Below are 13920 nucleotides of genomic sequence, written 5' to 3' on the forward strand. Positions count from 1 at the left end.
GGGCAATTGCTGCAACTGAATCGCACAACTTTCTCCCCTCCCTCCCCATGATCTCTTTATTAGTCTTTCATCCTACAGCACTGTGATACATAGTGTTCCTTTCCCTCTATGTCTTTTGGCCCTGTACCATCTCCTAGTCGGGCTAATTCCTACCCATCATTTAGGTCAAAGATTAAATATCACTTCTTTAGGAAACCTTTGCTAATCTGTTCTTTACTCTAATAAGAGCAGGTTCCCTGTTAAATGCTCTCACTTTTCCTATACTGTACCAACCATAACTGTAAATACTATGTTTTGTAATGATTTGTTTATACGCATCTTCATCATGAAAATATAAACTAGCACCAGCACAGTTTCAAGAACATAGTAGATGTCTATAAGTATTTGTTGAATGAATGAATGAATTTCCAATCCAATAAACCAGACATCATGTTTCCCAGTCTCTAGTAGTGACACGAGATAAAATGTACGTCATATGTCTTTGGGCACCCCTATTTATCAATATGCATATTTTTAAGAGTATTGCCATAAAGTTATTAATAGTATTCTCTTAAAACCTTTTTTTTCTCCACTATATCTGTACTTGGGTCCCCCTTTGCATTTCTAATTCTGTGTGTCCTCTCTCTTTCTCTCTCTGTTGTTGATCAAGGTTTATGTATTTTTTTAATCTTTACAAATATTAGCTTTTGCTTTGTTGATCTTCTCTACTATTCCTTTTTTATTCCATTTCCTTTGTTTTTGTAATATTTTTATAATATTCCTTTCTTCTACTTTATTTGGGTTTAATATGCTATTTTTATGCTTTTCTAATTGAATGTTCAACTAATTTTTCCTACATTTCTAATATATTCATTTAAGAAGCTATAAATTTCCCTGTGCACCAATTTAACTGTATACTATGATATTTGAAATAAAATATTTACTAATTTCTATCATCACTTTTTATTCAACTCAAGAATTATTTAGAAGTATGATTTGAGTTTCCAAATGTATAGAGTTTTTGATGTCTACTGATTTTTTTGCCTCTGAGTTATTTTTACTTTGAGATAAAGAATGTAGACCATATAATTTTTATTCATTGGTGTTTGTTAAGGCTCTGTACATATGTATATGCTCTATCAGTGGAATTTAAAGTCTATATATGTTCATTTGATCAAGCTAATCATTATTTAAAATTTCCTCTTCCTTACTAATTTTTAAAATGTGTATGATTTATCAATATCTGAAAAGAAAATGTTAAAGACTTCCCAATTGTAATTGTGTCTGTTCTCAATGCATCCTGTCAAATTTTACTTTCTGTATTTTTGAGCTGATGCTATTGTGTGCTAAAAACTTATCTTCCTGGTGAATTGTTCTACTATCATTAAATAATAATTTTATAAATAAGAATATTTTTGTTTGAAAGTATATTTGTCTGATAATATTGTGTCACCAGTTTTCTAGTGATTAGTATAAGCATGGTGTATTTTGTCCATTTCCATCCACTTACTTTCTATCTTGCTGTGACATTATCCTTTATAGGGGTATCCCTTGTAAATAGTTCGTAAAGAGAATATAGCTCAGGTTTTTCTCTCATTTAACTTAAGAATCTCCATCTGTTGGTAAGCTAGTTTAATCTTTTTTATATTTGCTATGATTACTGATATATTGGCTTTATCTCAGCTATGTAATTAATATACAATTTCCTGAAAGTCAGGGATTATGGCCTCTAAATGTACCAAATACTGCTCATTGTGACAAGAACTGCCATATACAGCTCGGACTCAGGATTTAGCTATTCTCAATAATTTAGACACATTAGCAAACGATCTTCTCTCAAACCTACAAGGTAATACATCCTTATACAAATAACACAAAAAATCCTAAACTAAAGTGGCTAATCCACTACTCTATTTATGTACCTATAATATAGAAATAAAAGAATTGTTACTTACTTCTGATGTAACTGTACTTTCCTCTTCCCTCTCATTTTCTTTACATTTTTATCTGAAGCAGCTCTCATTCTGTGGCTTCCTCTCCCACATTTCTTCTTTCCTAGCCCAGTGTCTCATCAGCTCTGGCCTGGAAAATTGCATTAGGAACTTTCCTCTCCCTGCCTTTATCTTACTACCCACCAGTCCAATTCAAGCCCTCTGTTAAATGAGGACCTCATAATATAAGTTATGAATTTTTAACTTTACCCTATAGGTCCATGTCTGTCAATAAATATCCAAAGATATAGTCTCATGGCTCCTTTCTGTGAATTTTTTTTTAATTTCACAGTTTCATTACAATTAATGTTCTGAAGAATGAAAATGACAATCTGATAATTGAGCTGTGCTATCCAACAGCAGTGCCTGAGTCTCTTTTTTTTTCCCCCATCAACTCTATTCTGTTCTTAGTGTAACTGGTACCAAATGAACACCGAAAGTGACAGTTTTTAACTTTCAATGTGCCAGGTAAGCACATCTGGCTCTTAGGTTGTCATGCCCTAATACCAGAATTGCCCTATGTCTATATTGTACTCTTTAGTGGAGATCATTTGCAACTGAAAGATATTGCCATAGAATAAGGCTTTAACTTAATTTTTTTAATTAAGGGAGGCTTTGATAAGACATCATAAAAACTCATAGTATGGCAGAGTAATGGTCTCTTTTAAACATTACAGGCTAATGAGAAAAGAACAAAAGCAGTATTAATATGTAAATGACGTATTTATATAAAGTGAAAGCTAAATGATATTATGGGGGACACTGTACAAAGGAAGGTTTCCCAGTCTTTCAAATAGAGAAAAGTGGTAAGAGAATTGAGTCATCACTGGCTTAGAGTAGGACAGAAATGCCAAATTAAAAAATCTTTGCCACAATAGTCAGCATACTTTATTTATTCAATTTTCACTCAACAAAAATCTACTACGTGCTTTCTCAATAAATATTGAGTGCTAAACACTGTTCTAGGTACTGAGGATATAGAAACCCCTTACCCCACATAAGTCATATTCAGACAATAAACACATTAACATGATTTTACGGTATAGTGTCAGGTAGTGATAAGTCTTGGGAAGGAAAATAAAGCAGGGTAAAGGAGTAGAGAATGAGGTAGAGGAGAGAACTATTTTAGACATGGTGTTCAGGGAAGAATTCCCTGAGGAGATGTCATTTGAAGAGAAATCTGAATGTAGCAAGGAGACAAGGCATATAAATATCTAGGAGGAAATAATACAAGATAGAAGCAACAGAAAATACAAAGACATTGGGGTGGGAATAAGCTTGACATTTTTGAAGGACAGCAGGAAAACCAGTGTGACCAAACCATGGGGAGAAAGTAGGAGAGTGATATGAGATGAGGAGAGAAGAAAAGGTATGGACCAAATCTTGAAAGGCCTTGGGGCCATGGCAAAGAGACTGGATTTAATTCTGAGGAAGATGGGGAGCTGATACAGAGTTTGATAAATGGAAATGATATGACTTGATTTATGTTTTTTAAAAAAGAATTGCTTGGTTATAATGTATAGTTCTGATTGCAGTGGGGTAAAAAGAAAAGGAGGAACACCGTTAAAGACTCTATTGTAGTAGTAAAGCTAGCGGATGGCCGTGCCTTTGAAAAGGATGGAAGGTGAACAGGTCAGTCTGGAGCTCAGTGAAAAAGCAGGGGTGTAAATATAAATTTTGAGGTGATAAATATATAAATGGCTTTAAAACCATGGGACAGGAAGAGGTAATCTACAGAGGGAGTATAGATAAATAAAGAAAGAGAGCCAGGACTTGCATTTCTGGTTATGATGCAGTAACTTGTGACAGATGAATGCTCCTGCCAAGAACAACTAGAAGAGTTAAATAAGATACAAAAAAACACATCTATTGGAAGGTAGTGGGTTGCTGTCCTGAGCAAAGCATATGTGCAGTTTTCCTAGTTTTACTGCATGAGTAGAGGGGTTGGTCTTAGGTGGAAACATGGACAATTCATGCAAAGGACCAGAAGGGTAAGCAGTACAGTGGGTGTGAATATAAGCAGACTGGTAGATTTCCAAGAGGAGATGAGGTAGGTTTCCTCAGATTGTTTCTATTGCCCTAGTGAAATATAAAGTCAAGGAATCAGCTTAGTGTGAGATTGGGAACAGATGTTGGAGGTTTAAAGATAGATGTGAAGATACAAAACAATTGTCTCCAGAGAGTGGAAGGGCAGAGATTCTCTTGAAACTTGTGAACGTAAATTTGAAAGTAAGGCAATTCAGCATAGTTTTGTGCTCTTCCCCATCTAACCACACTTAGTCCCAAAGTAGTCTGAAAGCCAAGTGAGGGTCAGAGTTTTGCCACATGAGGATGATGGGGAGAGAGGAGGAGAGGTTGAGTGTGCATGTAAAGAATTAACCATAGAACTGAAGAGGGGTAAGGAGGGAAATAAGGGCATGAGAGGGATGAGGGATAGTGCATAAAAGCAATAGGTCAATAACCTGGAGATAAACAAGGTCAAAGAACTGTTGAAGCAGAGATGCTAGTGTCAAGTGAGGTGACAACCCTGGAAAGACAGGAGATGGTGATCAGATAGAGAAATGCTTTGAAACACATTTTGAAAGTTAGTACAATGTTTCTTAACCAGGGTGCTATTAGCATTTGGGGTGGAACAATTCTTTGTTGTGCAGAACTCGTGTACTGAATGACATTTAGCATCCTTAGTTCCCCTCCAAATGCCAGTAATACTCCCTATATTTATAACTACTCCCTAGAAGACTGGCACTTCCTAGATTGAAAACTGGCCTGGGTATAACCACAAGGTATATGGAAGTTAGAAACTCAAGGAACTGAGAGGCCAGGTATCAGAAGAACATTATATGTGGGTGTTGTTACCAAGATTAATGGTAGAAGAGTGATAGACATAAAGTCAGTGAGTTAAGGGAGTAAAGTCTTCCATAAATACAAAGGGGTAGGCAGTAGCAAGGTCTGAGGGGAGCAAGGATTTCTGTGGAAGAAGAGAATTTTAAAAACCACCTAAAAATGACAAGCAGGATGAAAGAAGATACCTACCCCATTGCTGGATGCTGAGAAAATGCAGCTGCCATCAGAGAGGGTGATGAAGAAGCAATGTCCTTACAGGCTAGTCAAAAATATAAGAGCAGGGCCATCAACAATAACCTTCTGCTTCATATATACTGTCCAGACAAGAGCCACATGTGCCTGTCAAGCCCTTGACATGAAGGTAGGATGACTGAGGAACTAAATTTTTTACTTTGTTTGATTTTAATAAATATAAATTTAAGTAGCCACATGTAGTTAGTGGTTCCATATTGGACAGTGCAGAAGAGTAAAGAACTGAAGGGAACATTCAGAGAAGAATTTGAAGCCATAAGAAATTGTTCTTAATCTCTGAGTCTTGAGGAAAACGGAGAAGAAAGGGTAAATTTCTAGGTATGGAGCAGAAAGGTGGAAGAATTCATGCTCAGTAGGATCAGCATTTTCAATAAACAGAATTCTGAAAGTTCATTTTAACTCATTTCAGCCCCCTTCCAGGCTGATTTAGTTTCCTAGGCTGCTCAAGCAAATACCATGCAAAGGGATGGCTTAAATTATGGGAATTTATTAGCTCAAAGTTTGAGGTTAAGTGAAAGGTCAAATCAAGGCATCATCAAGGCACTGCTTTCTCCCAAAAACTGGCATTCTGGGGCTAGCTGCCAGCAGTCCTTGGTCCCTTGTTCCTCCAACACATAAAAATGCAGATGGTAGTCTCTCTTGACCTCTTGGTTCTCTTTCAGGTTCTACTGAATTTCAGTTTCTTACTTCCTGAAAGAAATTTCAGTTACTTACTTCTTCTTTATTTGTGTGGATTTCATCTCAGTAATAGGATTAAGAACCACCCTGACTGAGGTGGGCTACAACACCTTAACTAAAGTAACCTCATTAAAAAGTTCTACTTAAAATGGGTTCATACCCACAAACTGGATTAAGTTTAAGAATATGTTTTTCGGAGGTGCATACAGATCCAAACCACTACACAGATCCACTAAATTGTTACAGAAGACACTTGAGAACTCCTTCAAAAGTCTGAACTGTCATAACCATATAAGAATTATTACTCATCGTAAGAAGCAGATGGTATTAAGAAACCATGACTTACCAATTTTTCTGTGATCTGAGTGTCCCTTTCCCAAAGATTCTCTCTCTAAAAAAGAAAGAAAAAAAGTAACTTCTGAAAATTCCCTGTTAAAATATTTTCTGTGGTTGTCATTGTTTAAAAATCATTTTTCTTACTTTTTTGTGTATCTATAAAAGAATAAAAATAAATTTGTTCTTTGGTATCCAAAATGAGGTAAGAGTATTCTAACTGGCTGAAACCACAAGTCTATAATTACTGCCTTAACAAAATAATTAAGAAGTGTCGGACATGTACCCTCTCCCTATCACGACATAAAGATATCCAGAATGGTCATACCCTAAAAAGCTGGGCTACAAAGTTGCGAGCAACTCCTCTGTCATCTGCCCTCACAAACCAACTGAACATTCTGGGGCCCAGGATCACTCAACAAATTGAAGAATTTCCCAACTTCAGGCAGAGGGAAGATGGAATGCAAGTAATATCTTGGCATTGCTTGATACTGCATTCAACTGGGAATAAAGGGACAGTGAAACTTTTTGTAAATTGCCATCTCTTAGAGACATAAATTTTCCTTTATTGCAATCAAAATATCAAAACACTCTCTAATCCCAGAGAGGGAACACAGTTTAATAGACATCAAAATACATAATTTTTGATAAAAGCCTCTGTGGAGCTAATCAGCACAGCACTATAATTAGCCAGATTCCCTAGAGGACAAAGGTCAATTTCTTTTGGTCCTTGAGGCAGACTCTCTCCCTTAAGACTGCTAGCCTAGTCCAGGTGCCTGGACCTATCCATTCTGGTCTCCATGTCCTGCAGGCTGATTCAGCTCTAGGGACTCTTCTTTATTAACCAGGCTTCTGAACTTTAGCGGCTGGCCAAAATCAGGGCTCAAGAAATGATGAGCTTATGGATGTCTACAATGTTGGTGTGGTTGATTCTACCAGGTGGCCAGCCTTGAATCTGCTTTGGGTACTGGATAAGACTTAGGCCTCCACTATAATAAATTCCACAGTTTCTCGTATTTGACCCAAGGTTGAACTAAAAAGCTATGATTACTTTGCCCTCTGGTTCCCCCTGATGAATACTTTGATCAGCCTGGACCCAAAAAGTATCCTGGTGCTAGACCATTAACACAAGTTAAATATTCTATTTTGTATCCTTGGTCAAAGACAGTCATCTTGTAATTGAATTCCATTGGGAATAAGAAGACACAAAGAGAGTAGGTAGATTTATGGCTTAAAGCTCACCCCAACTACTGAGCAGAAACCTAAGAAGTCACAATGAAGCGCAGCAGAAAGAAAAGCTGAATTATTAAATCCTACTGCCTCTTTCTGTCCACAAGCCCCCTCTGGTGGAGGAACTATTTGGTAATGAAATAACTATAATAACAATTACGAAAATAATAAAAAGAAAAGGAAAAAAAAAACAAAGAAGGCAATCCATGGAAAAACAATCAACGACTATAGAATCGAGAGTCAAATGCAGTGAGCTGCAACCACTTACAGATGAAGCAGTGCAATGAATGATTTACCAAAAGGTCAACACTTTTCTTTTATCTTTACCACCCATCGGTTTCCATCACCTTCAATTTGTCTGGCACATAACAGAAAGCAGGCCATAAAACACTCACCATAAAAATTAACCTTATTTTGCAACATGAAAAAAGAAACATATAGTTAAATATAGTTAAAGTGTGTGGGCCAGCTTCTCAATTAGGATTCTTGACATACATTTTAAAAAGGATTGATATTTAAAACCCTGTTTTAAGAGGTAATGCAGTCAGTGAGTTCCAGAACTCTCTGCTCTATGCTGGGCCTTGCTGATCCGTTGGTTCTCAAGCAAGGGAAGGCCCCATTAAGCCCCTTACCAAACACTGTACTAAGAGCGGTGCTGAGGGGTGAGAGGGTTGTCAGCAATTTCCCTTTTACTTCCTTGGAAGAGAAACTTCTCTGCAGCCTCTGCTTTTAGTTTGGAGTGGATGCCAAGGGTCCAACCTCAATATGCCTACTATACATTCGGACAGATGAGCTGTGAGGTAAACTACCTTCACTCTCCCTTTTGATAATCTTTGTACAAAAAGAAACACGATGCCAGACAAAGTTGTCAGGCAGGAGGGATTTGGAGAATTAACATATCTGCACACTTTCAGAGCTCCTTAACCAGACCTGCAAAAGCTGGTAAACCATTTTAACTGAACCAATTAAACTGATTCCATCAGAAAATGGGTCATTTCCATCCTCCTCATCCTGTCTCTGAATTTACCAATTGCTTCTCTGATTTTGCCAAATCACTAAGATATTTTGCAACTTCAGGATATAATGTAAGTTATCTAGTTATTAAAATTTCCTCTCCCCAAACTCTGTCTGAAGAGGGTACCTAAATATCTAGTGCTCTCATAGCACTCACTGCCTTTTGCAAAGTTAAAAAAAAAGAAAGCAAAGTCAAAATGAGAAGAAAACCTTGAAAGAGTTCTGCATAAAGATATATAACTACAAGGATGCTCATCCCAGCAATATTTATAATAATAAAACTTAGAGATACTAAATGACAAAAGAAGATTGCTCAAATTAAATGAGATATAAACAAAAGTCTCCTGGGCGGGTCACCCTAGAAAAAGTTTTGTTGTTCTAATTTAATGGGACAGATTCAAATAACAAATTTGCCCCCATTTGATTAGATTTTTTACTTTGCCCTGATCTTCCCATTGCAAACATAATGGCTGGAGTATTAGCAGCCTTATTGTGAACATGTAGACGAAATCCACAAAAGAACAGTAGAAGAGAGAGACACCAGCCCCAGAGGGTCATCTAAAGAATTGAAAAAAGTCACCATTAGTCAGGTTTTCTCTAATTTGTGACTGAATGCATTCCTGATACATGGAAGTTTTAATTTTCTTCTTTTTGCTTATCTGTAGCTTTCATATTTGCTGCCATAAACATGTATTGTGGAGTATTTAGAAACCTCAGGAATCTGTGAGTAGCAGATTCAACTCATCCAAGGAACAAGAGCACAGGCAAAGAAAGCATACAATAATAAATTTCTTAAAAGTGTTTAATGCTGTTAATATTTTCATTCACTTCAACATACACTGATTATTGTTATTAATATCATGTTCCTTGTCAAAGAACATTTATTAAGATCTACTATGGTGTTGTGGAATTTAAGAGAAGTTCAATTATTTGAGAATAGAGAGGCCAGGACTCAGGAATGATTTTGAGAAGGAAAAATGGTTTATTGACGGCCGGCCGGACTCGGGAGCTTTCTGTTTGAATCCCGAGCCCGGAACAAGATTTTCAAATGTCTTTTATACAGAGAGGAAAGGCCAAATCGTCCCTTTGTTTCAGTTCTCAATAGGCTTCAATTAGCATATATCTCTTCCACATCTTAGGTAAGCTTTTAGCAAGGACTCCAGACATTTTAGATAAGCCTTGGTTTTTGCATTTCCCCTAAATACTTAAAGTTTATAGCCCTTGCTTTGTTAAACATTTCCTGGGACTGGAGCCTGCTGGTCCCTAAGAGCAGGACTGCAGCCTCTTACCGTTTCACACCCACAAGTCAAACAACTTCGTTATCTCTGAAGAGACAAAGAGCCTTCCACCCATAGCCCACATCAATGGTACCAGGCACTGCATAGGACACCAAGGATCAAGGATTCAAAGATAAACATAATTCATGACCAAAAGGAACTTTAAAAATTAAAGGGACAAACCCCAGAGAAGTAAAGCATCATGCCTAGTATCACCCAGCAGGTCACTGATGAAGTATGGGCCAGAATGCAGGCCTCTTAATTCCTAATGACCTTCAATACTCTTTCATAACTCAAGCATTACTATCTGACTAGAAGATGTAAGAAAAACTGTGGTGAGAGTATATAAATAGGATGGATTGGATGGGGCCAAAAAAATGGGAGACAGAAAGTACTCGTTCTTTTTTAACAAGTATTTACACCTGTAACAGGTCTGTTCCCCTAAATAAATGAAATGGTCTCTTCGAAAGGAACAGAGAAGATTCCAATTTTAACTATCTTTTCCACATGGAAACACCTGATCGATCTATGGTCACAAACTGTAAATTCAGCCAGCCATGAAAGTGGGGGAAAGAAAATAAAAGTAAAATCAGCTCTTGGCTACTGCAAGGAATAATTGCAAATTGACCTATTTATTCATCTTTAAACCATTAGTTTTGATGTCACTGTAGACACATTTTAAGAACAGTTTCTAGAAAGTCATGGAGTTTCATTGAAATGGAGGTAAGGTTTTAGGCAGTATACACAATAACAAGTCCCATTCCAGAGTAAGACAGTCATACTGAAAGCTAAAAGTTCACTGTGACTATACCATGAGACTAAGAACAAATGTGGGTATGTATCCCAGCCACGGCTCAAATGAATAAGTAAAGGACAATAAAATATAAACAAGTGCCAGGTATCAATACTGCCTGGATTTACACATATCTATTGTTAGAGCAACTATCATTTTATACTGTGGTAATTTGTTTGCATAACTGTCTTCCTGCTATACAGGAAGCACCCTAAAGGCAAGGGATGGTTCCTTTCATCTTGGCTGAGAATGCTTGTGGTTTGTTCCTTTTAAGAACTCAGAACCAAAACGCCTATAAAACATGACAATAAAAGAAATCCTTCTTCAATCCAAGATATTCTACTTAAAAAAAAAGCCAACACTTTTTTTTTAACATTTCCAAAGTATCTCAAAGGGAGCGGGAAACAACACATTAAATTCTGTGAAGTAACATTTACCTCCTCAAGCCCTGATTAATCAGAAATGACTAGACTTGGTACCTCCTTTTATCACTTGGTCTATAAGCTAAATTCAGCTTATGTGTGCCAATTGGAAAATACCATCATCTCTTCCCATCTCATGGAACATCCCATCCCACCATTACCTTCGGGGTCTGGCAGTCTGGTATGCCCACTCTCCTGTTAGACCAAAGAAGAAATTATAAACCAGACTCATAGGGCCCAAGAAGCCTCATTCCAGAAGGGAATGGTGAACTTAGAAGAGAATAGAAGGATGCCAGAATCATTGTATTGATTCCTCTCAGTAATTTCATGGGAAGATATTCACTGTAGTTATACAGAGGGTAACTGGCTCAGTTCTTTCTCTTTTGTCTTATTTAAAAAAAAAAAACAAGAAGGATAAGGAACTGGAAATTGGTGCAAAGTGGTCAGTCAAAGATTTTCTCTAGGACAGGGGTTCTTAACTTTTTTTTGTTCCATGGACCCCTTTGCCAGTCAGGTGAAAACCACGGGCTCCTTCTCAGAATGTAGTAGCAGATAGTTTTATGACACTCAATATTGGAGGTCAGAGAAAATAAAGATAATATGTTGATTTTTTTTTCAATTCAAGCTCACGGATACCCTGAAATCTTTCCCCTGATTAAGAACCCCTGCTCTAGGATAAGAAGCCTTCTCACTGCATCCTAATGAAGTAAATCTGCTCCTGCATAAAGTCTAGTACATTTATTTATTGAGCCTTACCACTGCCATCCTGGTAACCCAGAAAAGAAGCCAATCTATAATTACTCAAGCTACATTTCACAATAGACTTCAAAGGACACATGATGTCATTTGCTAAAATGACTCAATCCAGATGGAAAGCATTCTGACCTATACATAATTGATTGACCTTTGATTTGCTTTCTCCGGTTATTTATATACTATCATATGCATGAATGTATATCAGTGGTATTTACACTTGGCAGCTACTTTTAAGAATACATTATTCAATTGGAATTTGAATCATTTTACAACCATTTCCTGACCAAACATTCATAAATGCAGAACAAGAAAAGATGTTATCTTAAAAATAACATTTAATAGTCTCAGGAAAGTCTAAAGAGGACTTCTTGTGCCATTATTTTAAAAAGTACAGTGGACAAGATCTATAAAAGGTGAGTTAACAACTCTGAAAATGAAGATACGAGAGGTGATTTTATCTGTCGTACCTTCTGATGCTCAATAATGATAGTGAAATCTGCTTTAACAAAGAAATGGAATGTTTTGGATATTGTGAGAAAGACTCCTGCAGTCAAGGTAATTAGAGATCATAATAAATTACCAAAGAAAAGAGTACACCTTTGTGATACTTTAGACTTTTTAAATTTAACTATGCATTTGGTTGCCCAAAAGGGGTTAGCTACAAATTAGATATAGCCAGATAATCAAGATGGTTTCAAGATTAACATGGAAGAAGAGACAAATGGAGACACTAGATAAAGGAAGGCAAATATGTAGCAAGTGTGTCACCCCTCCCCCAGGTACATGTTAATAATTGATCACTGAATTATTCACCACAGAGACCTGACATGGACACAAATCAGTACTCAAATAGTACTCTATGGAAATACTACCTACTGGATAGATTTGGAACATTAAATGAAATATGTTTCTCATTGCTGGGTTAAATAATAACACGATTCATTTCAGATTCCAATACATACTACTATTCAAAAACAGATGCTGAACTTCTAGGGAAGATGATAGGGTAGGGAAAGGCAGAAATAAGACTTACTGTTATTGTAGTTTTTATCTTCTATTAATGAAAGAACTTGTAATATTGATAAAGATAGTGGTTGCCAAGAGTTCAGAAGAGAGGGGGAAGGATGAATAGGTGAAACAGGGAAATTTTTAGACAGTGAAAGTGCTCTCCACATTACTGCAATGACAGATACCTGACATTATACATTTGTCAAAGCCCATAAAACTGTACAGCACAAACTGTAAACAATAATGTAAACTATAGACCTTGGTTAGTAGCAATGCTTCAGTATTGGTTCATCAGTTATTAATAAAAGTACCAAATGAATGTAAGATAATAGGGTAAATTATGTGTGTGTGTGGGTGTTTTATGTGGGAATTCCATATACTTTTGGTGTAATTTTTCAGTAAATCTAAAACTTCTCTAAAAATAAAGCTTATTATAACTAAAGAAAACAAAAGGAATTGGCTGAACACTGACTATGTTCTGGATATTTTGCTGATTATAGAAGCTGAGGACCTGAGGAATATAAGATATGGTCTTTATCTTGTCAACACTTAAAATCATTGGTGAGCTTTACAAAACACAATGTATGACTAGAGAGGGGGCTTGCAAGATTTCAGTTCTAATACACAGTGTTAATAAACCTGAGCTTCATGAAGCTACTGAGGAAAGAAGAGAGGGTGTTTGGGGGAAAAAAACAATAGAATACAATTTTTTAACTAAAAAAGTACTCTAGGGGATGAAAAGAAAGAACAGAGAAATAACTAAAGGATATCAGGAAAACAGGGAATGACTAAATGAGAGTCTAAAAAAGAGATAGAAATTTTTAAAAGGAACCAAAAAGAACTGCTGGAGAAGAAGACCACAAAACTGAAATGAAAAATTTCCCAGGAAGGTTTCAAGAGCATAATGGAACTGGCCAAAGAAAGAGTCAGTGAACTTGAAGGCAAGACACTTCAAATGAGGCAGGCTGAGGAGCTGAAATATATATATCTATATCAAAAAGAGCCAAAGACACCTATGGAACACCATCAAGTACACAAATATATGCATTAAGGGAGTCCCAGAAGGAGAAGAAAGGCAGGAAAGAGCAGAAGGAATAGTCAAAGAACTAATGACAGAGAACTTCTGAAACTTAGTAAAAGGAGAGAATATGAACATCCAAGAAAATCAGAGAACACCAAACAGTATAAACATGAAGAAAAATACACCCTAACATATACTGATCATAGGATCAAATGCAAAGGACAAGGAAAGAGTTCTGAAAGCTTCAAGAGAAATGCAACATTTTACATACAAGAGAGTACCAAAAGGATTCAATGTTGATTTCTCAACAAAAACCATGGAG

The 13920-nt window shown here is 36.5% G+C and overlaps 1 protein-coding gene across 9 annotated transcripts in view; it reads right to left on the reverse strand.

Moving 5' to 3' along the window:
• The window catches only part of FHIT (fragile histidine triad diadenosine triphosphatase), a 1565692-nt gene that overhangs the window by 1268197 nt on the left and 283575 nt on the right, over nucleotides 1–13920 (reverse strand). For 4 of the 9 annotated variants that reach the window (XM_058288169.2, XM_071212128.1, XM_071212127.1 and 1 more), the window contains 2 exons: nucleotides 6091–6135; nucleotides 1935–2061 (listed from right to left, as the gene is read on the reverse strand). The exons of 1 other annotated variant lie outside the window; for it this stretch is intronic. In XM_058288169.2, the coding sequence (XP_058144152.1) occupies nucleotides 1935–2002 (68 nt within the window). In that variant the 5' untranslated portion in view covers nucleotides 2003–2061; nucleotides 6091–6135. The remainder of the gene's footprint in view (nucleotides 1–1934; nucleotides 2062–6090; nucleotides 6136–13920) is intronic. 4 more of the 9 variants (XM_012521179.3, XM_023585757.3, XM_071212129.1 and 1 more) reach the window with 1 other exon arrangement.

Source organism: Dasypus novemcinctus, chromosome 26 (assembly GCF_030445035.2).
Source record: "Dasypus novemcinctus isolate mDasNov1 chromosome 26, mDasNov1.1.hap2, whole genome shotgun sequence".
Classification (NCBI taxonomy): Eukaryota; Metazoa; Chordata; class Mammalia; order Cingulata; family Dasypodidae; genus Dasypus; species Dasypus novemcinctus.